The sequence below is a fragment of the Carassius auratus genome, chromosome 48 (assembly GCF_003368295.1).
Source record: "Carassius auratus strain Wakin chromosome 48, ASM336829v1, whole genome shotgun sequence".
In the NCBI taxonomy this organism is placed as follows: domain Eukaryota; kingdom Metazoa; phylum Chordata; class Actinopteri; order Cypriniformes; family Cyprinidae; genus Carassius; species Carassius auratus.
Window position 1 is genome coordinate 4,557,266 of NC_039290.1, and position 25,327 is coordinate 4,582,592.

The 25,327-nt window shown below is 35.6% G+C and overlaps 2 protein-coding genes across 6 annotated transcripts in view; one reads left to right on the top strand and one right to left on the bottom strand.

Annotated features, from left to right (window-relative positions):
- The window catches only part of LOC113065574 (integrin alpha-5-like), a 50,419-nt gene extending 46,876 nt beyond the window's left edge, over positions 1-3,543 (top strand). The window contains exons 27-30 of the mRNA XM_026236920.1: positions 237-350; positions 955-1,056; positions 1,164-1,286; positions 1,380-3,543. Coding sequence (XP_026092705.1) covers positions 237-350; positions 955-1,056; positions 1,164-1,286; positions 1,380-1,460 — 420 coding nt within the window. The 3' untranslated portion in view covers positions 1,461-3,543. The remainder of the gene's footprint in view (positions 1-236; positions 351-954; positions 1,057-1,163; positions 1,287-1,379) is intronic.
- LOC113065575 (rap guanine nucleotide exchange factor 3-like) overlaps positions 2,728-25,327 on the bottom strand; it is a 36,570-nt gene continuing 13,970 nt past the window's right edge. For 2 of the 5 annotated variants that reach the window (XM_026236922.1, XM_026236925.1), the window contains 26 exons: positions 24,862-24,906; positions 16,923-17,029; positions 16,592-16,713; positions 16,155-16,332; positions 14,640-14,724; positions 14,493-14,553; positions 13,016-13,092; positions 12,728-12,874; positions 12,567-12,661; positions 11,465-11,553; positions 11,229-11,307; positions 10,950-11,100; positions 10,444-10,526; positions 10,059-10,089; positions 8,782-8,860; positions 8,473-8,610; positions 8,225-8,322; positions 7,676-7,801; positions 6,866-7,047; positions 6,209-6,299; positions 5,389-5,439; positions 5,218-5,305; positions 5,059-5,123; positions 4,916-4,970; positions 4,705-4,776; positions 2,728-4,588 (listed from right to left, as the gene is read on the bottom strand). In XM_026236922.1, the coding sequence (XP_026092707.1) occupies positions 4,470-4,588; positions 4,705-4,776; positions 4,916-4,970; positions 5,059-5,123; positions 5,218-5,305; positions 5,389-5,439; positions 6,209-6,299; positions 6,866-7,047; positions 7,676-7,801; positions 8,225-8,322; positions 8,473-8,610; positions 8,782-8,860; positions 10,059-10,089; positions 10,444-10,526; positions 10,950-11,100; positions 11,229-11,307; positions 11,465-11,553; positions 12,567-12,661; positions 12,728-12,874; positions 13,016-13,092; positions 14,493-14,553; positions 14,640-14,724; positions 16,155-16,332; positions 16,592-16,713; positions 16,923-17,029; positions 24,862-24,906 (2,514 nt within the window). In that variant the 3' untranslated portion in view covers positions 2,728-4,469. Of the gene's footprint in view, positions 4,589-4,704; positions 4,777-4,873; positions 4,971-5,058; positions 5,124-5,217; positions 5,306-5,388; positions 5,440-6,208; positions 6,300-6,865; positions 7,048-7,675; positions 7,802-8,224; positions 8,323-8,472; positions 8,611-8,781; positions 8,861-10,058; positions 10,090-10,443; positions 10,527-10,949; positions 11,101-11,228; positions 11,308-11,464; positions 11,554-12,566; positions 12,662-12,727; positions 12,875-13,015; positions 13,093-14,492; positions 14,554-14,639; positions 14,725-16,154; positions 16,333-16,591; positions 16,714-16,922; positions 17,030-17,635; positions 20,387-24,861; positions 24,907-25,327 lie in introns of those variants that run through there. The other 3 variants (XM_026236921.1, XM_026236923.1, XM_026236924.1) reach the window with 2 other exon arrangements.

Below are 25,327 nucleotides of genomic sequence, written 5' to 3' on the forward strand. Positions count from 1 at the left end.
GCTTTTATGGTGATTTGATTTATTTCTGCCTGGAAGTTTAATTCACATGGTAAAGAGTTGTAACATTTCAGGGTTATTTATATAAATTACTGCAGTTATGAAGGGTTTGTAATGAGTTACGGCAGGTGCTAACATGCAGTGTGATGAAATACTTCTGTAAATTTCATTAGGTTAATTTCTATAAACTGATCATTATTAACTCTCTCTATTTCCTTTTTTTTTTGTTGATGTTTTAGTCTTGCTCCAGTGTGGATTGCTGGACTCTGAAGTGTAACGTTGGCCTGCTGGAGAGAGGGACTAGTGCCATACTACATGTTCGCTCACGAATCTGGGCAGAAACATTCATGGAGGTGAGCGGAAAACCTTGGTGCCAGCAGTCCAAAGCTGTCATCTCTAGATTATTAATAGTACTGCAATAAATGCAAAGCTTGGCTTGTACAAGCTTTCATACAGCCAAAATTCAGACTCCAAAGTCTTAAAAAAAAAAAAAAAACTGAGCTTACTGAACTGTCTGTCCCATGATTACACTGATTAAATATAAAAAAGCATGGCTGTGTGTGGCCGGGTCACTACTAAGTGAGCTAACAGAGTTTATAAATCTCTGTTCTTGTACAGTATGTTAAAGAGAGTCAGATGAGATCTCCAAACAGGAGCTCTTTTGAGAGACGCCTGACATGCTTTCTGCAGTTCTAGCCTATACAAAGCTTATAAGTAAGTGCATTGGAAATACATCAGGAGAAATTCTGAGAGCTCAGTGGATTGGAATGTCAGAGGGGTTTTGTGAGCAGCAAATCCAAACTGAAACACGGATTCAGTGAAACCATACTGCCCTCATTTGGATGCATGGGAGATTGCTACATAAAAAGCCTATTCAGTTCACAACCACCAGTCGCATTCTAATGCACAGCCAGTTTAACATGTTATTTATTTACATTTTTTATGCCTTGTTTGCAGAATCCTTATAAAAACCTTAATCTGGAGTGCATTGCTAGTTACAAAGTGGAAAAGATGCCATATGCCATTCTGCCAAAAGTGACTTCTAGTGGTGCTAAAAAGGTAAGCTTTACTCATCTAATTCATGTTCGTCACTTCTAGACATAATCTAGCTGGTTTGTATTCGTTAATTCATCCACTGATCTTCGTCTTCTGTCTGTTACCTGTAGATGGTCACTCCCGTGGTCTGGAATAAGCCGGACAGTACGTATGCTGTTCCTCTGTGGATCATCATCCTGGCTATTCTGGCCGGTCTTCTACTGCTAGCACTGCTAATCTACGTCCTCTACAAGGTCAGTGTCTGCCATTTTCTTCTTTTTTTATCACCTTAGGAATATCTTGTAAACAGTTGTAAATTTCTTTCCTTCTCTTCTTGGTTTCTTTAGCTCGGCTTCTTCAAGAGAACTCCGTACGGCACAGCGATGGAAAAAGCCGAGCTCAAACCTCAGGCTGCATCCGAGGCCTAAACTACTAAACTAAGAGCGTTCAGAAAACACGTCCCAGGAGAATGTTCTATTTCAAAAAGAAGTTACTTGCTGTTTAAAAAAAACAAACAAAGACTAGACTTGCAGTAAAGGTATACGAATGGAAAAGGTCACTGGATCTCCACTGTACTGCACTAGATCACGAGATCCCGAGGTCTTAAAGCCAAATGAATGTTTATTTTACGTTAACGTTTTTCCTTGACATGGGTTTCGGTTTTTAACCACCATCTATAGCCTACCACTCACAAACAGATCTTAACCAAAGCTCAGGGTCCCTTGTCTTGCCTGGCAACCTGCTAAAGAAAAAAATGGCAGCAAATCTACAAACACAATCTGCACTAATATTGAGTAACATTTTTTTTTTTTCTTAGTCCGTAGCTGCTCATGTGTTCCAGATGGTTAAATGGCATCTGCAGTATTGCATTTTAATTTTTTTGCGTGTACGTTTACACCGGAACAAAATCATCTATGCAGTATTTCACAACCAACCAAAGATATTGATACAGGTTTTGCTCATGTATTGTGCCTTGAGAGTGAGAATGAGGTAGTTGGATACCTCACCGTGGACCCTCATCTCCACTTTCCTGCTGTCCTTTTTCTTTTTATGAAGATGTTTTAGATGTTTTTTGTTTTGTGGTTTCAAATAGAATGGGTTTTTCACTTCAAATGAGATGTTTTTGCTTTGTACCTTTCGAAGAAAGCAAGCATGGGTTGGTTTCAATCTCAGGTGATGCTGCGGAAAGGATTGAGTGACTCATTTCTGCGGAAAACATTGTCAGGATCCTTCGCGGAAGGCGAACGTTCTTCCCTACTGAATTTCAGGCATTTCTGTCCTGTTGTTGTAGTAGTAACAAGTGACAACATTGCCTTAAAAGTCATCTGGGACTCAACTGGATCTGAGATGAGTCTGTGAAACCTCACCGATGCCTTGAAGCAAAGCTGTGCTTTGCCATTACAGACTCTAACAGACTCTTGGGTCAAAGAGAGGAAGGGTCATCCCTCCAAATTTCTGTGGGTGAACCGAGAACCACTGTGGGCTTGGAAGGAGATTTCCACTTAGTCCGTTTGTCAATGCAAAATTATCCGACTCTCAGACTGAAAGTAAACGTCTTCCAAAGCAGGCAGGACTGAATGTTTGAAATACACCTGTATACTTCTTGTTTTGTCTTTTTTCGTATGTTTGTCTTTATGATCAACTGCTTGTGTGTGTCTGGATGTGAAGTTATGAGAGCTTTTTTTTTGTGGGGGGGGGGGGGGGGGTTTATGGAGTGCCACAGTCAGTGTAGAAATGCCTCCGTACATCATGGTGCTGAAGTGGCCGGATCAGACAGGAAGTAACTGCAGTCACCCATCGAGGAACTCCTGTTTCAGCGAGCCACCTGGAAAGGGAAAGCAGCTGGAACTGTGGGATGTGTAGGAGATCTGTATGGAAGTGCAATATTATTGTATTTGTTTTGTCATGTGCATATTAATACTTAATTTTAGTGAATTTCTCAGAAATAGGGATTATTTGAAGACAACACCCAGTTTGAGGGTTGAACTTAACCCAGATGTTTATAATTTATAAAGAAGTGTAATGTTGTAGTCTGAAATAGACAGAAACATGACTCAGTTGCCAAAAAGGTCCAATAATTCTTTTGTCAAATTGAAATGCCATTTATGACAATTTATGTCATGGTTTTACAAAATTAAATGTGGTTGTTTGAATTGGTACAGAATCAAATAACGGACACATAGACTCCACTTGAATCCTTAGTAATGTTTTGAATCTCTTTTGTAACAAATTATTTATTCCTCCAAATGGTCGATTTTAGTTTTGAGATTTTTGGATTTTAAGCGGGAGAAAACACTGGGTATGTATTAATTCTTTTTTTTTTATTGCCCCAAATCCCCTATTATGTTTTGTTTTAAGTTGTAAATGTGTTTGTGGAGGAGATTATTTTAATTTTCATCTTAAAGTGATTTGATGTATTTCATCTCCCCATATTGGGGAGAATCAGAAGGATTTTCAAGTAATTATTTGTATTTACAGTTTGCATTTTAAATAAATCTTTTTTTTCCACAACTTATGGTTGAATTGTTTTTTCATTTTTAGATCATTTAGCATGCTTAAGAAAAATAATTTGGGGAAAAAATTTGAATGAGAGATACTAAATGGGTAAAACATTTTAAACCAAAAAAGAAATAGCACCACAGATGTTCAATAATTTATTTATATAAAAATAAATTTTTCATTAAGAAAAGAAGGTATATACTTTAATATATAAATTCTACAAAACTGTGCTCTTTTCATAGTATTTCACTGGTTTAGCTTAGTGGTATTTGGCTTTTATATACAGCAGCTAGTAACAATGTTGTTCTCCAGTGCTTGCTCACTATGAAATTCAAAGGATATATTCATAACATAACATAATGAGGAACAAGTGCTGATAGACCATTGATTTATTAAGAATAACTGCATTTATTTGCATTAATTTTCAATAATTCAATGGTCCAGAGTCAACTGTCAGTCAAAATGTCTATATAATGTTTATTTATGCCCACATACTGTTCAGGTTTGTCCCTAAAACAACGTCTTTACACCACATCATGCTTCTAAAAACAGCCCAAGCCAATGTTGCTTGTTTAGACAGAACGTGGCGAAGAGATACAGAGCTGTCATCGAAATCAACACTGTCATTTTTAACAGCTAATGCCAGCAGCACTGAGGTTAAAATTCTTCGCTCGTGGTGTAGTGTGTCAGATACATCACATGTTAGTCACAGCAGACAGATCAGAACACTTCTGATAAGGCATCATAAGGAAATTTTCCCTTGTCAGCATTTTCCAAGCCAGTGCTCGGCTTCGCACAGTCCACGCAGCACTGACTGACGACGTTTGTCAGAATTTACACCAATTAACCACACATAGGGTGATCATGGATTATCATCAATCGCTTTTGTTCTCCAATATGGAGCAGGATGGGCTGAAGAAAGGCAGTTTTGCGGCAGCTCAGCGCTCTATGGCTCTGGAGAGCTGAGTTAGTTTCTTCTGATTGTCAATCACTCTGAGGTTCTGGATGTATTGTCTTATGTTGGCTGCATTGCGCAGGGTCAACGACTGGTCTGAATCTGCAAGATATGAGGGAGTGAAACATCAAGGCTGAATTGCAATGACACACTCATGCCGATTTATTCCACGTTTTGACATTATATATCATACTGAAGTAACAGAATGAATAACATACATGTTGATAATCGAATAGCTTGGGTTTCCGAGAACATTCTTTCCGTCAAGCCTTTCGGTGGAGATGAAGGCACTGCAAAAGCACAAAAAGACAGAATGTCTCTTAATTGCTGAATTCAAGTCATCTAAACTCAATGAAGGACAAGAAAACGAAACTCTATAGTGCTAACACTTTGGTGTCCTGTGATCCACACCACTAGGGGGAGCCATACCGTAAGGTTGACTTCGACACTCTCGCACTGTCTTCACTGTTCTGGCAATCATGCGCTGAAAAAAAGATAAAAAGCACATATTTAATGTGTTGTCTAAGGAGTAGGGTTTAAATTTAAAGCAACATTTAAAATCATACTCGCACCATTTTCTCAAAGTTGACCAGTTTGTCAGTGTAGTTCTTGTTTCCCTCATGGATAAATGTCATATCTACACAGACAAATGAGCAAGTGATCGATTAAAGCGGATTAAATCTTGATATAAATGGTAAATAATGTCAACTGGATTCAGTAGTAAACTGTACCTTTAAGCAATAGAGGCATGAAGGGAATGTATGGAGGGCTGAGTTTGGCTACAGCCAGTCTGTAGGCCCTGTGGTTACGGGACGGATCCTACAACAAAGAGATGATTACTTCTCATATAGTACCTAGACACAACCAATCCCCGTAAAAAGCAACCAGATATTTGCTCTTACCATCAGTCTTTCATATGCACAGTAGATCCTCTTGGTTTTGTTTGGAAGTCTCTGTCAAGTCAAGTCAAATTTATTTATATACACATTGTTTTGAAGCAGTTTTACAGAAAATCATGATGTTAAATCAATAGTTAACCCAAAACTTTGCATTAATTTAGATTATAAACAGGTATTTTGACAAGAACTGACTTTTAAAGTTAAACTGCCTTAATGATTGTTTTGCTGTTGTTATTTTTTACAAACATGCAGCATTCCACAACACTTTAATTGATAAAATGGATGTTTCGATCATCTTTTTGGACTCTCATTCTGACGGCACCCATTCACTGCAGAGGAACCATCGCGATATAAAGCAAGTGATATAATGCTAAATTTGATCAAATCTGTTCTGATGAAGAAACAAACTCATCTACATTGTGATGGCCTTAAGGTGAGTAATTTTAAAGCAAATTCAAATGTTTGAGTGAATTATTTCTGATACAATGATACAAGCAATCAAGCAGATGAGATTAGCTATATATGGATAAAGTTGGACATATATATATATATATATATATATATATATATATATATACACACACATATACATATATATATATATATATATATATATATATATATATATATATATATATATATATTTATGCAGCTTTATATAAAAAGCAGGCCGATAATATAGCTATATTTTGCGACAAATTTATTGTAAGGTCATTTGATATATGTTAGAGGTTTTGAAAGAGGTTTGATTCTGGTGTTTTACACAGAAATAAAACAACCGAAGCTTATTTAGACTAGACTAAGAGTAGATAGTTGTCCTTACCTCCCATGTTTTATTGAGCCTCTGCACAGCACTGTTACTGAGTCCGAACATCACTGCGAAAAACGAGTTCAGGTTCTTCAGCTCTTTAAATCTGAAATACATCAAATCAGATGCCTATGAGCTCCTACTCCTTAAAGCAAACACAAAGTTTAGTAAGCTATTCAGACTTTACAATGCAGTTTGGGTCATTTTCTATGTTATAATAGTTCAAAAAATTATTATAAAAAAATTATTACATCCTGCTGCAATAATAGACAAAAACAATCCAGCCACATAATTTATGCTGTTAAAATAAAACAAGATTATTGGAGTATGTTTTACAGTATATAATTTTTTCAGTATATAGGAACTTTTTTCAGCATATATTTGTAACATTTATTGGGATATTTTGTACACAGTCTACTGTGTAAGTGTCTAAATAGCTGTAAAGTTTGTTTAAAGATTATATTATGAAAAAGATGATTAGTTAGTGGGTTGAGTGGTTACGGTGAGTCATGTTGATGTTGTAAAGGTGAACTTAAGCAGAAGTGTGACGTAAAGAAAGAGTAGTGTAAAAGCATTAGTGATTAATCCGATGTGGAATCCCCTCCACTATAAAGTACTGTATGTATGTTGTATCGTATGGCATCAGTTGTATCAGTCTTATTTTGTACTCACACAACAGCCATCTTGATGAACTTCTTGAGCAGAATGGCTCTCTTGACCAGATCCTCACAGAGACACAGCTCTGTCACCACCCAGTACTGAGTCTCGTTGAAGCGACGCACAAACCGCTCAAGGTTAGCCGTCGTGGCTCCTTGGAACTTTTCCCGCCCAAAAACATAGTAGACCAGCTCCACCTGTAGAACAGCAAACTAACTTGAGCCATGTCCATATAGAAGTTTTTGAATATATGGATATTTTGTTGCTAAACATGCCATATTTATATGCAAGAACTACTCCACTTTTATCATTTTACACAATATAAATGTGTGTGTATGTCTATATGTGAAGTGAAAGCTTAGACAGCTACTAACTAATTTTTAAGTTCATTAATACCTTTATTCAGCAGGGCAGGAACACATTAAAGTAATTAAAACTGACATCAAAGATGCTTAGATTGTTTGTTTTAAAAAGATTTGGAGAAGTTTAGCATGACATCAGTTGCTCACCATTGGATCCCCTGCATTGAATGGGTGCCGTCAGAATGAGAGTCCAAAGAGCTGAGAAAAACATCACAATAATCCACATCTTTTCTCAGATGTTTGGACTCTCATTCTGACGGCACCCATTCAATGCAGAGGATCCACTGGTGAGAAAGTGATGTAATGTTAAATTCCTCCAAAAAACTAATCTTCATCTTGGATGGACTCAGTGTGAGTAACCAACAGAAAACTTAGATTTTTGGGTGAATTATTCCTTCAACATAGCAAATCATCTTCCCAATTTCATATAATCTTTAGTCATTTTTGCTGGTTTGGCTGTTACCTCGTGCATGGCTGTGAAGAGCTCCCAATCATAGCTGGTGTGCTGGCTGGCCATGTCCTTGGAGCACATCTGCTCCAGAGAGTCCATGGTGCTCTTCTCTGGCCCTAGCTGCTCTTTCACGGGTGTCTGTCAGGGGTAAAACACACACACACACACCAGACGAGACTCTTAAATCTGAACCATAATATTTGACCATTCTGTTAATTAACTAACTACAGAATGTAACCCCTTACATCTGAAATTATATGACTGAAATTTGAAATATTGGCTCATTCAATAATAACAACATGATATTTTAATACAATTTAATAAAAATAAATCAGTAAATTAAAAATAAACAAATATTTGCTGTTATAAGCTCATTATTTAAAGTGTTCTAACATAAAAAATCCAAAAACATTTTATAACTAGTACTGCAAAGTATTTCAATAGGCATCACAAATAATATGTCACAATTATGTATATTTACAGCGTACTTGTATGGCTAGAATCCCTGGCAGTGAGGAACTTTTACTATGAAACCGCAATAATTCTGTTGGCATCTCTCACCAGTTGTTCCACTTGGCTGGCAGAGCAGAGGAAAAGCTTCTCATTCACTCCTAAAGAGGCAGAGACCGCCGTGGTCTCCAACTTCAGCTGAACCCTGTCTGCAAGAGGCAAGCAGAAGAAACTTTGATCACATAACGCATCTGATTAGGTAGGACATCATCAAATATTAAAGCTGTATCAGTTCTGGCACAGTAAAAAGATCTTCAGAGGAAATTCAGAACCCAAATACTGTGAATCTCATAGCTTACCTCCTGAGGAATTCATCTTGACTAGCACATAGTCTCTCTCAGGATCCACTAATGTAGTCAAGATGTCATTCACTGAAGCATCGACCGGCAGCATCACAGTGACAGACTTCTGATCCAGTTTAAAGATCTCATACAGGACTGCAAACGGACAATTGGACTACTTTAAATTTAATTAGATACATTCCATAGTGACTATTTTGATTCATTTTAGCAATTTCACAGGGGAAAAATCCTTGTTTTATCTGCACTTGGTTTATTTTCTTTGTGACACTGTGCAATTTAAACTCTCACAGTAGTAAAAATACAAACCTTTATCTTGAGCTTTAATCGACCGTAATTTCCCCACCGGCTCTTCGTAAGCAGAAAACCAATCAAACTTTTGGTTCAGCTGAAACAAACATAATGGATATTAGAGCTTGCAGGGTTTCAAAATTCAGTTTCCAACATGTGCAGACAGACTGGGTCTGAAATAAATGGTCTCAGGTATGATGAATTTTCTGATTATATATATATAAGTGATTTTAAAGGGGTTATATGATGCGTTTTCAAGTTTTCCTTTCTCTTTGAAGTGTTACAAGCTGTTCATGAATAGATAAGATATCTATTCTTGACTATGGATTCAGACTAAAGCAAACTCTTAAAAGAACAGATCATCTGCCACTGCGTGTTGTTGATTCCTCAAAAAGAATTGGCTCATAAAGGCCCGTTCACACCAAGCACGATAACTATAAAGATAACGATAAAGATATAGTTCTAAAAATCGTTCTCAATATTAAAGAATAGCAGAGTCCACACTACAACTATAACGATAAAGGCATAGATAAACTGTATCATTGGAATCATTTTCAGAATGATTTTTTTCCAGCTGATGAACGATATAAACATTGACATCCAATCAGAATCCTTCCTGCTGTAATGAGCTCGAGGATTTAAAGCGGCAGACGCACATGCGCTCAGAATAAACAGACGATATAGTTTGCTGGTGTGGACGCTAATATCGTTATCTTTATAGTTATCGTTCTTGGTGTGAACGGGGCTTAAGAGTCATTTGTTCATGAATCAGAGTACGCTGGTCACGTTTAATATTTTATGTGATGTGCAGCTTAATCGAAATAGAAAAAAGCCATTTCTAGCCAGTATTTCGCGGCACACATGCATTTATTTGCAATAAATTCAATACAAACTCACATTCAAAACTAAGGTAAAATATGATATTATTTTTTTCTTGTATCAGAGGGGGAGTGCCGTTGTTGGAAAGCGGTCCAGGGAAAACTGTTGCACTGTACTATGTACTGTGCTGAGACGCCTGTTCTCAAATACACTACACACTATATTACGTTTGACTGGGTTTTATGTGACAATGGATAAGACTGACCTACTTTTAGTGTACATTTCAATGTACGTGTATCGTGTATGACTCTCAGAACGGGATTTACTTTTCTTTAGTTCTCTTAATTTGTCTAAACACCTGTTGACTTTTCAAGCGGCGAGTCTGTTTATCATGCTGTGTCATAAAGTAAGTAGGATTTATTGGTTGGTCTCTTATCGCTGCAAGTTTTCCATTAGAAAGAATAAGGGCCTCTTACCTTCGTCAGATTGTGACATCCATTCTCAGTTCTGCAAGGAGTATAATAGGGAGCAGTTATAAATGTAGGATTATGTAAAGAGGGTTGAAGCTTGTATATCAGTCTCAAGAGAAAAGTTGTAGACTTTATAAATGCAGGTCAAAGAAAGATCACTTATGGTGATTATTGATTACTTTATGACTAGAAAAGCTTCAAAGTGTGAAGTGCATTAACTGTGCAAACACTAGCAAAGTAACTTTAAAAGGTACTTGACTTTACTTTGAAGTACAGCTGAGCAATATCCATCAGTTACAAAACAGAGTATAAGAGACCTGATTTTGGTCATTATGACCAAATATTTATGTGCAAGTGTTTGTATTTGTACATTGTTAAGTGTGTTACCTACATTTTTGTCTTTCTCCTGTCCCTCAGCTGTTCTCTGAGCATGCTGGAAAGTCTCGAGTCAGCCATCACCGCTTCCCTTAAGTTCTATCACAAAAATAATGATATTTTAAATAATCTTCCTATGCATTACATTTTAAGACAACAGTATTGACAATGCAATTAAAAAAATATAGTAGGGTTGAACTTAAATGTATTAATTGGAATCTGATTGGATAATACATGTTAGTTTATAGTAATATTACATATAATTATTAATATATAATATTACAATATTAATATAACATCATAATAACATTATTTTTTAAAATTATTATTAACATTAGACTGTGCAAAATGAATAATTTTACATTTACAAAAGTCAGTTTTGATTTAATTTTATTCAGTCTTTATTTAGGCCTAAAGTGTCCCACTTTCACCTCTAAAGTGCCATTACAGTACTGGGTTTTCATATAATAAAACATTTGAAATGTTTAAGACTGAAGAAGTACTACAGCATTTAATTTTTACCTCTAGGAATTCAGAAGCCACAGGATTGTCCCTCAGTAGCGGACCGTACAGAGCCACCCAGTGAGCCACTAGTTTGACAACCTTCTGCTTGGTGTTGAGAGCATATGCCGTCTTCTCCAGGTCTGTACCTTCTGATGGCTCCACTTGGTAGGTGCAAACGCAGGTTAAGGATCAAAAAACACTCACTTTTCGGCATAAAGACTGGTAACAAAACAAGTAAAACAGAGAGAAATATTGATATGAAGTAGAAAATCAGTAGTTCCTGTAGTGGCAGGATATTGATGCTGGAGGGCCGCACAGAGCTGACTGCAGGGCATGAAGACTGGATGTGTTAAGAGGAAGTCAGTCACACTGGGATCTGCAGATGTACAAAACAGATTCCTAAACGTCATTAACAAAATTTTGGTCCGTTCTTTCGCAGTGGCACAGTAAATAACTGATCGGTTTTAAACAAACAAATTCTAGATTCCTAACGTTTTCATATTTAAAGATGTATTTAAATGTCACAGCCATACCTATAAAATCAGCGCCATTGGTTTCCAGTTTAATCGTGTCCAGCATGTGTTCTAGGATCTTCTCTGGCGTTCCTGACATTACTGTGTACCTGAGAGAGGTGGATAATTCATATTCATAATTAAGTGTCCTGTATTTCCATCATTCAGAATTGGTTGAATACACTTGAAATCAAATAACAGTGATGATTAATGACAGAGCTTGCATTTCATTGTACAATAGCACTTTTGTAAGTAAAGTTCCTAGGATGAATCACTTAAACTTTCACTGCAGACATTGAACGCTTTAGCTATTCTGGATATGTATTATTCAGGGCTCGTTTCACTTGGTGATTTTATATCAATGATTTATGAAAATGGATTTGAATTGGCTGATTTAATTTACTCAATGTGCGTGGTAAAATGGGCTTAACACTGTGTGGTGATATTCTCATAAATTAAGTTAATGCAATTCAAATGACAGAGTAATTGCTTTTATTAACCCTAGAAAGCCTGCTGTATTATATTTGATATATACATTTTTAAGGCCTCTAAAATCAACAAGACCTTTTTTTTTTTTTAAATCTGTTGTACACAATCTACTACATGCCTTCTGTGGTAAACATTTGAATACTGTACTAATAGATTTTATTGAAAGATATTGAGTGCAAGTAGTCAGCTGTACTGTTCGATCTCATTGATTTATACTACAAGCTTACAATACAATACATTAAAGACGATCAAAATATCATCAACTGCACCCAACTGCATATTTTGTATCAGTTTGGGCCTCTGTTTTTTCCTTCCCAAGTATCAGCTTTGTAATTGGCACCATATCACGCTATGTGAGCCATAAAAGCCTCTAAAGGTTCAATAAAGGGTTCAATATTAGGTGTATATTCAATTAAATTCAAATGTATTTGTATAGCGCTTTTCAAAATACACATTGTTTCAAAGCAGCTTTACAGAAAATGCATATGTCTACATTACAACATTTTAAAAATGTAATGCTTCTTTTTGCTGTTCTGTTTGGCTATGCTTGTTATGGTGCAGAAATGTTACTCTTGAGCTTTGATTAAATCATTGAGGTGTGCAATTTAGCATAAAAATGGACAAAATCATTTACTTGCTGCTGCTTGCTGATCCTCCCAGATAGGTGGACAGGTGAACCAGAACGACTTGACCATGTTCCTCCAGACGGACAGTGTTGGCCTCAACATCCTGCAGGTAAATTCAGGTTAAAGACCACCATTGATACACATCCTAAGCGATGCACACACAGCCTACCTTAAGGATACGTATAAAGTCCTGCTTGTCCACTCGCAGGAAGTGGCAGTTGTCCTCTCTCAGGATGATGGTGGCTGAACGAGGGGCGTCGTTCACCAAGGCCAGCTGCCCAAAGTCATCTCCCTCATGAAGCGTGGTCACCAAGCCCTGTGTCACCCACATACACAAGATCAGCTTTTCTTAAGAGGAAGTGCACAGTATGAATTATACCTTCAAACAATGTAAGTACATCTATATTTAAACTCAGTGACTTCTAAAGGTCGCTCACATGAAGTTAAATGGCTTTACCTTGCCGTGTGTGATAACATTAACAGATCCTCTCCATATGATATACCAGGATGTTCCTTTGTCCCCCTGATTGAATACTGAAATAAACACATAACATTGTTTTCTTATAGTATACACAATCTTATGATTCTTTTTTGAGAGGGCATCAGTTTCCGAAATTACAGAAAAAGCTTGATTGGACTGACCAACTTTAGACATGTGAACAAGAATTTTTTTTCTTCCACATTTCAGACATTCATTTTGTGAAGGGTTTTTGCAGTTTTTAAAAAGGTGTTTATTCATCCTTCCAGAAATGAATGCCTAAAAAGATTTGTAAAAAAAAAAGAATATCTTGCTCAGTATTTTTGTTTGTTTCCCGATGCAAATATCTAAACATCCTTAAACAAAATACATTTATTTGAGATGCGAATTCAACATATGGATACTTATTTTCGGAGAAATTGAACGTTAAGTCAGTTGATCTGTCAGTGTGCTATGGCAGATACTTGCTTTAATCATAAACTCTCTTCATTTGTATCAGTTTCTCAAAAAACAAGACTAATTAATTTCTGTAATATGGATTCTCAAGTAAATGTATCTTGATTTAAGAATCTTTAAACGTGCACTGGACAACAGGAGAAAAAATACTGAATGTATTTTTAAACGTTGATGTGTTGCTAATAAAAGATATTTACATTTAGAGATCATATTGACATATTGTTATATTTAATTTCTCTGTACTTGGCCTTAAAAAGATCTTAAAGCATCTTAAATTTACCTTCAACAAACCTGAGAAACCCTGTTGTAAACAACAATAATCATGCTCATGCACAACTTTGGGAAAAACATATTTTAATATTTTATTTATTTAAATCCCTCCCCTCTAACCCAGTTCATTTACAATAAATAAAATCAAGACTCCTGCAATATTTTTTCTTTTTGAATATCACTCAATACATTCCATTATAGAAGAAAAATGGATTCATGTTTTATTTTGACATTAATTATGATAAATTAAAAAGGCATTTCCAAGACCATTTGATCCATTACATTTTTTAAAATCATAATGCACTATTAATATATGAAAAAAAGAAATGTGATTCTGAATAAACTACACTAATATGAGCTTATGAAATTTGACAGATTTTTTTAAGTGACTAAACTACCCAATTAGATAATCATCAGAGTCTCTTCTTACTCGTGCTATTCTCTATGCATGATTGACTGCTGCATTGACGCCAGGCGTGCTTTAATTGGACTTTTCCCTTTGTCTCTCAGTTTGCTGATATTAGGATGTCAATCATCCAGTTCATCACATCACAAGGGAATTACACAATAAAAGGACTTCATCATCTCATTCGCATGCTGTCTGTCTTTGGTGTCTAAGCAGGACGTTTGCTGCTCATTTTCACTCAGGCTAAGCACAAATTCAATATTTAGCATGGTTCTTTCTTACCGCCCACCACTAATGAAATGTCATCATTGCTTTCACACTCACAGACTGTTCCCGCTTTGGCATGGCTTTCAAAAACCAACACTGCTGCCAGCTCCTTCCGAACCTATGGAAAAGAATGAAAGAAATGAGGGATGAATGAAGATCTGTGGCGTAAACAACCATGACGGCTGTCAGCGACTGTTGACTTACAGATGTAGACAAGTGGGCCACAGCTTTGAAATGCAGAAGTTCTTCGTAAATAACTTCCAGATCCTCTGGAGTTCTCTGGTTTGGGCTAAAACATGGACACAGATTATTACACACAGAAGTTTTATGTTGTTTATAACAAGTTAAACATGAAGTGTGTGAGTTTTTTTCTTATGTTAAATTTCTGTCCCGGCTTAATATCATCAGACACCTATAACTGTCACAAATATAGTGCTTGCCATGTTATACTTAATAAGATACTGATTTTAAACTCGCACCTGGACGCCCACGCACTGAACTCTCTTTTTTTGCACGTGTCAATTAAATTAAATGGGACAGAAATTAATCTTGACAAGCTATACAGTATATCATTATAAAGATTAGCCTCAAGCATGTATTTGATATATTTGTGTAAGCAGTACACATAAAAAAATAAAAAGTACATACCAGATTCATCGTAATAGCGAGGCATAAACACATACATAGTTGTAAATCAGGGTTTAGTTAGAAAGGTAAGGGTCCACTGAACGACATCTCATAGAGCACGTTTAGTCCAACGAAGCATTAACATTGTAATATGGATCATAATTCCTTTGTTTACGTTTCAGTTCTTCAGGGACAGTAGTGTTTCTGTCCGTTATGGAATAACTCACGCTCAGAAAACTGCCTCTTGGTAGTAAAAAACAGCATGGTTTTGTAGCATACTGTGTCACAAACAGAATGAGGTGATCCACAAAAAAAAGATTGTTTATTTGAATTCTGGCGCTCTCTCGTGATCAGCGCTGTGACGCACTTGTCATCTGATGGAGGCGTAACGTAGCGATCGGCTTTTGCGCAAATTATATAAAAAAATAAATGTTGTCTACATTTTTATATATGTGTGAGTGTGTTTTATGGGGAATGTGCCTGTATCTTCATGATTACCATCCGTTTGAGCGCAAATCAGCACACTATAACTGTGTAATCACAGCTATCAATGTGAATGCTGTCTATATGAATACAATAGAGTGTGTTTATAGACTTTATGGCACATCTGTATGATTACCATCATTATAACTGGCCATTAGCACATCAGCATGTGATAATTGACTATAAAAAAATCAGTGTAAATGCTGTATTTCTAGAAATCTCAGGATGTACTGCAATTGGCAAATATAGTTACATTTTTTTTTATTACTCAAATTATTCACTACAAATTATTGTATTTTTCTAGTGCTCCAAAAATACTTATATGATTCTGTCTATTGTTTTATAATTGAAAAGCTATGCAGTGGTATGTTTAAAAGAGTTTCGCATTAGCGTGTTTCTGAGTGAATGGCGATACATTAAATCCATAATGAGTAGTCAATATTTAATTAAAGCGAACTATTTTAATGATACTTTTCAGCCCTGTATGATATTAAAGTTTCTATTCAGCCAGCTCCTTCATCTGGTGCCTCTAGCAGCACTTCACCTTTAAGTGCTAGTACATATAATCTGTGTTTATGCTTGTTATTTTTCAGACTTTTGGTGTCTTACCATTTACGTAGTATCATAGTCAGAAGAGCATCTGGACCCATCTGGACCAGGAGCGATAAACTCTCTTGGAGTTCGTCGTCTTTGGAGTCTTTCTCGTTAGTTGTGTGATTAAGGTCAAACTCCTCCATAAAGCGGTAAAACTGTGTGTCTTTGTCTTGGTAGTTTAACTCCTGTTTTACTGCATGTTTTGACAGAAACATTGGTTGCCAGTTAGTTAATACAGTATCTTCAGATATATAATAATAATATTAATAATTTAATAATTCCATGTTTTTTTTTTTGGCAATAGCAAAACTATCTTCTTTCAGGCATGTGCCATTGTAGTAAATAATAATTGAACACGAATGATGTAATCCCTCAGTATCACAGTCTGACATCACTGTACCACAGAACATTTTTGTAAAGGGAAAGCATGCAAGATATGAAGAAAATCTCACCATGACTCAGAATGCCCTCATCCACCAAAACTTGCCACATTCCGACTGCCTGACTTCTGGACTGGAAGCAATCATTGAGCTTCATTAGCCAATCCACAAGTTCCTTCCCACTGCAGCACTGTCTGTGACAGACCAGAGAACCATTTTTCAGACTGAATTTAAAGTGTTACACATTTATCTGTATGTCTCTATGGTTGAATCACGTACGTTGATTTATTTGTTTCTCCAAAGGATTATAAGTGACTTCTTGAGAATTGTTATATGCATTTTCATCAAAGTCAGAAATATTACAGGCTTTGCACAAGCACATGACAGACAGTGAAATATTCACCTGTAGGTCTTAAGATGGTGTTTTCTGTCTCTTATCAGGCCTGGGTTACGCTCCATAAGAGTGCTGTACACCACCCTCGCAGCCTTCAGGATCCGATCAGATAAAAACTGAACAAGTGAAACAGAACAAAATTTAATGAATATTTTTACTCTCATTATTTTGTAAATATTTTTAAGCTGGTTTTATTCTATTATTTGAAATGTCTTTGAATGTTGTTTAAATATGCCAGGAAATTAAAATTAATGACATTTTTCTTCTTAAAGTTTGAAAATGTAGAAAGTTTTGAAAACTATTTATAGACAATGCGAAATTAAAATTGGCCCCATTCAGAATGACTTTAGTTATTTTAACAATGTTTACATTTCACATTTATTCACTTAGCAGACATTTTATCCAAAGCGACTTCAAAGTGAGAAATACAACAAGCTACAACTTAGAAAAGTATAAGCTAGAAGCATTTTTTTTTATTACACCCTAATTATTTCCCTCTGAATATGCCACATTATGTAAGTTAAATGCAATTGCTGTTTCATGCTGTGTCTAAATTGGACGAAAGTTTGCTCATTTCAAAAGAAAGACTGCTAATGTTTACTTTACTTTGGTGTTTACATTTATACACAAGATTGCCATTAAAAAAGTATCAGCCTTATAGAAATGGCAGGTGAGAACCTGACACATTTTTTCCAACACCTCCTCCACTGAGTTGAATTTACCAAACTGAAGATTGCTACCATTCGCACTCCTCCCCCATATGAAAGCTGTTTCTCTGCTCATCTCTTTTCCTTCTATCAACTTGTTTTCATCCATCCCTCCCTTCCAGGACTTCTGTTTTCATTGCACGTCTCCTCGTCTCCACTCTTCATTCCGTTGGCCCCCCACAGACAGCGCGTCCTGCTCCAGCTCCCAAACAGACTGAGAAAACTGGAGTGTAAACACGACCTTATTGATTGAGCCTACAGTTTATTAAACTACTGAAGCAAGCCACTGTTGTTGCTACACAGCCTTCGTTTTTTTCTGCAAGCCTGCTAAGACCAACTCACTGATCACATGATAAAACTGGTTTGGCACATTGACACACTGTTAAAAAAGCAAACGTCTGTTGAAGTGGAAGGCAAACATAGGATGACATGGACAAGTTGGTAAAAGCAAGATTTCCATTAAAAGCAAGATATTTAAGATTTTCTTGCAGAAAAGGGACTGGGATTAGGGATGTTTTTAGTGCTGGTTTGCGCTAACAAAAAGGAGGCTTGCTAGTTAAAAATATATTTAGAAACTTTTTTTTTTTTTTTACTGACGAAGTGATTGAACACACACACACCTCATTTTTACATTTATGCTTCAGAACATCAAAAGCTGCAAGTTCAAAGCCAAACGCCTCAAGCTTTTGCATGAGGCCATAACAGCACAGCAACCAAAGTAAACTGATGACTAGTTGTGCATTTACCGAAGAGTGGTGCCGGCTACAAAACTTGCTGTTATGATGCTTAGGTGTTGTGAGTGGTTGTCGGCTCATTGCTATTTGGTTTGCTAAGGTGTTTTGTGTGGGGTTTTTTTAGCCTGTTGCTTGCTGATTGCCTATTGGTCCAAATCAAAACTACATGCACTACTGGTCCAAACGCGGGGTTGATCATTTTGAAAACTGTTGAGCTGCTTAATTTTAGTGAATACGTGTTTTCATGGTTCTTTGATTAACATATAGTTTAAAAGAACAGCGTTTTTTAAATTGAAACAAAATCTTTTACTTTTGATCAATTTAATGCATCCTTGCTGAATAAACGAATCCATTTTCTTAATTTACTGATCTCAATACTTTTGAACTCAGGTTTATTTTTTATGTGCCTTAAGACAGTATATGGCAGTATGAAAGAAATACAGTATATTAGCATAAAATGGTTTCATGACCCCACCATCCATCGTGTGCTACAGCATTTGCATGTGTTAACATCTAGCTTAATTCAGTACTTTATAATCTGTAGTTAATATATTTAGATTAATCTTTTATCAATATCCTGTTATTCTATTACAACCTATATTTCAATATTCTATTAAAACAATTGCAATATTGCAGAGTATTTGGGATAGATACAATGTGGAATTGGACACATACTTTTGCTCCACCCTAACTGTCTCATTCTTTAGTCTTGTGATTTTATGGAAAAATCTCAACCTTTATTTGTTTGTTCTGTTCTTCCGCAGAACAGTTTGTCCCAGGATGAGGTCTTGAACTTGAATTGCCTTCATCTCTCACACTTTATTTGTTGTGGTTGTTGCTGAGGGCGGAGGCGTGTGGCCCTTCATGGAGGCCCCTGGCCCGGTCGGTCAGTCACGGTGATGTAACTGTCTTCTGACCCGTGAGGGATCGGCTGACCCTTCTTTTCAGTGCAAAGAGAGGCCAAATCTGCAGTGCTGTTCTTACAGGACCACTTCATTAAATGCTACACAAGGATAGTTCTGAACAGAACATGTGCTTATTCTCCAGTCCAAATTATCCAGAGATTTCTGAGTTACAGTTACTCTTAACTCATTTGGTAATTAGTATCCAAGTAGTTTAGCCAACTAAACTAAGCCTAGTTAATGTGGTCAACCTACATCTAGCCTGTATTCTCTGAGACTTAGACGCTGAAGAACTCTCCATCTAGCTCACTTTACACAACGTGTCCCCAGACACTTTTTTTCTACAGACTAAACATGTAAATCACTCCCCATCATCTCTGCTTCATGATTCTGTCCCTGGAGACGAGGGTTGAGATGGGAACAGTAGCTGGCAGCCTATCACTGACTTTGACAGCTCTCTTGAACACTTATATGTATCATAGGATACCTTTGACAACAAGAAGTATTCTTCAGTCATCCTCTATTTTACCCAGATATCAACCTTATCATTCAGTTTACATATTAATGATATTTGTTAATGCCTTGAAAATGTATGATGAAAATTGTAATGATCCCAAAACCTTGGATGCTGGTGTATATGTTAACTGCTGTAATTTTGGACATGTTCCACTCATGTTTGGCAACTTGAAAGTGTCAGATGAGTATTCATTTCGAAGGTATCTATTATTCAGCTTACATCCCTTTTTTTGGCCTAAAAAAATTAGCTTGCTATGTTTACATACTTGCTTTTCTGATTCTTTCAGGTGTGTCTAAGGATCACAGGAGAGCTCCAACCAAACTACCAGGTCATAGAACACTGATTATGTGACGTCTCCACATGACTAAGGGATTGTCCGGAGGGAGAGGGAGGCATTGTTCAAGAGTAGGTCAGATTGCTATACAAACATTCACTAAAAAATGTCAAATGGCAGCATGGTAGCACTTACTGTAATATACTGTTGATATGGGATTACAAATTTCTAGTTCAGAGTTGTAGTTGGCTAGAATTAATGATGTTTTTTCCAAAATTGTGAGAATGATTAACATTTTTTAAATTATAAGATTCTATTTATAAAATATTTAAATCAATTTAAAAAAAAGCTAGTGTTACTAGGGATGTTCATTTCGGTTATTTTTCCTAACTGACGCTCGTTAACCGATTATTAACCATTAACCGACAAGATTATTTTAAATTAGAAGAATTAAATTAAAGGATAAGTGTCTATGACCCGTTAAATTTTTTTACATTTGTTTCCAGGGAATTAATTTTACATGCGTAAAAAGCTACAAACAACAGAACATGAAGATTCACATGGTCTTCATTTCACATCACACACCTGTAGTGCTTCTGCAGGCGGAGAAAAACATAATAAAGCTAGGCTATATATAGCGAATAAATAGGCCTATACGAGAATTATATTTTTACTTGAATAATAAATTACAAAAAATGAATGAAAAACAGAGTTTCGATTCATTTTTGTAATGCACAAAAGGAAACAGACGGCAGAAAGCTGCATCCTATTTTTCTTTAGGCTTATTTTACGCACAAAGATTTGTTTTTATTGTGAATGTACACAGTTAAAGGCAAACCGTTTACAATTTTGATTATCTTTATGACTAAATGGAGAAGTTCCTTCCACTGTTAGGAAGGGAAAAATCAAGTGATTGCGCTGGCGACACATGCGCACACAAACTTTCACTATGCAGCCTGTTCATTATTATAATAAAATACAGTCAGTCAAACATATGAAAAAAACAAACAAAAAAAAAACAACCCTGCTCAGTTTAACCTATATAATAAAATCTGTGCTGTTAAGTGTTATCACTGTACCGCCATGATGTTGTGCAAAACATTTTGTTTTACGTGGATATTGGAACGCGAATGAAGTAGGCTATAATAAATAATAATTTTGCATTCAAATACATCGCGAATATAGAAACATTTGATTTTGTGTCGAGTAAGAGACCCACCGGTGGTTTACATTTTTATTTTAGCCTAAATTAATTTGTTTTGGCTTGTCGTTAATGTTGCTATAACTTCTTATATGCTATTTTTTATTCTTGTTATTTTAGCCTACTGTTAATCGAAATGATTTGTTGTGGAGTGAGGGGAACTAAAATAGCATAGCTATGTTTACAGTGTTTATTATAATGTTTATAAACATTTTGGGTCGGCATTAGGCCTATTTCTGAATGAAATAATACAATTTGACTTATTAATAGGCTATGCAACTTTTTTTTTTTTTCTAAAAAACAAAACAAAAAAATGCATACGTGTAGCGTAGCCTATTTTAACTATGCAGCATACCTTTTTTAATATTTTGATAAATTACTGAAAATAAATAAATAAATGACTTTTTAAACCGTTTAACTGATTCCATATTGGTCAAAATTCTCAACGGTCAGTTAATAGTTAACCGGTTAAAACTAACATCCCTAATCGTTACAAATTGCAAACCTCATTGTAATTATAGTAAAGTTTAGTTAACATTTATTAAAATATAACGTGTATAAAAAAATACTACTATGCACCACCTGAACTACTGAAAAACATCCTTAATGTTCATCCCTGTTTGTATGAATATGAATAGCTGCTCAACAAAACAATAGAGCCTCACCCTGAGATTTGCAAACTTCTAACACAATACCTCAACTACAGAGACTGGCTGGGGATGTGGTTGTGCTTCCTTTGTATACAAGTGTTAGTCATCCACATGCATCAGGTTTTGAAGTAGCAGCAGCACAGACCCGTCCTCCTCTGTTGTGTGTGGAGGAAGCAGGCTGTGTTTTCCATCTGTGGGCGATGGTAACAGCGGAGGCAGTCGTGATGGTGTGACCTCAGTGAGCTTCATTCCGTACAATACAGAGAGAATTCACAATAGAGGTGGCCAGGAATCATATTAGAAACACTGGGACGCATGGTTATGAACTTATAAAGGATATTATTGTTAACTAAAGGATTAAATACTATTTTGTAAATTGAATTAAAGCTGAAATAAAGGGAAAAATATAAGTTGAAAACTAATATTTATGTTATTCAAGTTTAAGTTGAAACACTAAAATTACTAATCAATAAATAAAAACTGAAACTGAACTTAAACAAAAACTGAAATAAAATAAATTTCACCTATAGTAATAATAATAATAATAATAATAATAATAATAATAATAATAATAATAATAATAATTATGACAAAAGTACATGACCGATTAACCCTAACAGAATTACTAAAAATTAAAACTTAAAATCTAAAAATAAAAGCTCATTTAAAATAGAAACTTTAATAGTATATTTATAAAAAATATACATAAAAAAATAACACAGGAACTTGTGGCTGGTCTTTGTCGGTTTAAAACTGCCATGTTGCTAGGGTGGTTATTTGTGTTATTTTACAGAATATTTTTTATCTCATTGCTATATAGTTGCCAGGTTGTCTAGATGGTTACTATGGTGTTGCAGAGTGTTTTTCCGAAGTGTTTTTGGATATTGCTTAGAGGCCAAAATCTAAAGAAATCCACCATCAAGTCTCAATGTCATCAATGTCACACTCTAATCTTTAGATATGGCTGGATAGGGCTTTAGAAAAACCTTATTTAGAAAACTCTACATATTTCCTTAACTAGGAGTAATAATAATATTAATGCTTGCCTTAAAAAACACCACTAATAATAGAAAGGATCAGAGGGTTCCAATGAAAACAGTTTTCCTTGTTCTTTTTCTGCTCAGAGGAACACACTCCAGGAATCACTGTGCCCACAAAAAACACTCCAGGAGCTGAGAGCATTCCACAGATGAAACGTCCTTCCAGAGCCCTGATAAACCACATTGAAATCCTTGCCAATATTGCCTTTTCTCTCATCAGGCACTGACCAGTTCTCAAATATGCAAGAGCAGATGTCTGCTTAAAACCATCTACTGAAAAACAAAAAGCTTCATGTTTTCTGAGACCCCCCCTTTTTGTGTTAAAAAGCAAAATCTCATAAGAGAAGAACAGAAAAGTGAGTGTGCAAAGGCAATAGGTATTTTTGGTCAGTGTTGGGAAAAGTTATTTGTAACGCATTATGATATTGCTTTACTCCATAAAAAAGTAACTAATTGCGTTACTTAGTTACTTTTTATGGAAAGTAATGTACTATATTACCTTTGCATATGAGCTGGGCTTGCTTATTTGTCTTTTAACAACAATTCTTCCAACGCTAAATTATCTGAGCTGCTACTTTGTCTAATTTGTTTATATATATATATATATATATATATATATATATATATATATATATATATACATATATATATATATATATATATATATATATATATATATATATATATATATATATATATATATACATACATACATATATATATATATATATATATATATATAAACATTTTAGGGAAAACATCTAAGACGAAGTACAGTAGGTATTACATGATGCTAATACAGAGCTAGTTTAACAAGATTGTGAAGATTTACTGTACATTGAAGGTAGCCAGTACAACAACATGTTTACAGTGGCTTCCTCCCTCAGGGGCTCACATGATACTGAAGGGACATGTCTCATATGAGCAGAGAAAGTTGCAATGCAACGCTAAAACTGCCTGTGGTAGTGAAATAGCTGCAAAAGAGTGATGAAATGTATATGCAATCATACTATTTCACTTTCAGAAAACATAAACCATTGCCTATGCATTACTATTGCACCAAACATCACAAATGAATGATCAAAACACAGTCACTGCATTTGCAATCCACTTGAAATGATACTCAGAGGGAATGAAAGACCTGTGTTTTGAACATTATGATGTCTAATTATGGTTGTTTGTAAAACAACAACAACAAAATGTGTTTAAAACTAATCTTTTTTTTTAAGGTTTATTGCGGCTTTACCCATTCTGGAGAAATGTTGTGACATCTGGGTAAAACTACTAGACAAGATGCGTAATATTATATTTCACATGTTGTGTTTTTTAGTACCATATTTAGAATTTCATCTACCCTTTTATGTCCTTATTATTACTGTACAGAGCACTACTCTTTATAATCTCTGTGCGCGTGATATTATAAACACATAGAGGTCAGAGGTGTCTAGATAAAGGCATGCTTTCTGTTGAAGAGATGCCACACATACTTATGAACAGTTTCACTGGAGCTCATATGAAAGGGCAGATCAACTAAAAATTAATATTCTGTTATCGTGTACTTTCTTTCATCTGTATAAGTTTAAAAGCACCATTAAAGAGGTTAATATGGCTTGAGCCTCATGAACTTACTTTCTCCCTAAAGTTACTTATCGTTTGACTTCAGAAAATTCAGAATTCTAGTGAATGGGTTGCATGATTTGATTTTATGGTACTTATCTACTTTCCGAAGCGTCAGTCTTCATTCATTGTAAATGCATGAAAAACAACCACAACATTCTCCTTTTGTGTTACACAGAGGATAGTCAGTTTGGAACGATATTAGGGTGAGTAAACAATCTCAGTCGTTTCATTTTTGGGTGAACTGTCCCTTTAAGGCTTGTCAACATGTACAAAACCCAGGCCACTGTTCAAAGACCTTCGTACCTGTTTGATGGTGTCTTGTGTGTCCTCGGTTTCTGGCAGAGGTGTCTATGTGGAGAAAAGCAGAGAGAAAGAGGTTAATTAAAGACCATGTAAAGCATTATTAAATATGTGTTCCGAGTTTGTCAAACCAAAGAAAAATGTGTTTGTTCCAAAAATGCCATTCTTTTCATGTACAGAATCAAAACTATTAAAACATGATACAACAAAGGCACAGAGGGCTAAAGAATGCCAGAAGACATGCCTGACTAATGCTGCCATGTGTGGCATTTGACACTAAAGCACTGCACATGATCTCTGCCACCTGCCTCCCTCTCAGCAAAGACATAATATAATTAAGATTCACACAGGAATTCAAGAGGAATGTTTGTCTATTCAAGCTTGCGGGTTGGAGGAGGAACAGACACTGTCATTAAGAGGTGTATCCTTTGTCTTCGCAATACAATTTGCTTGAATTATTAACAATGTG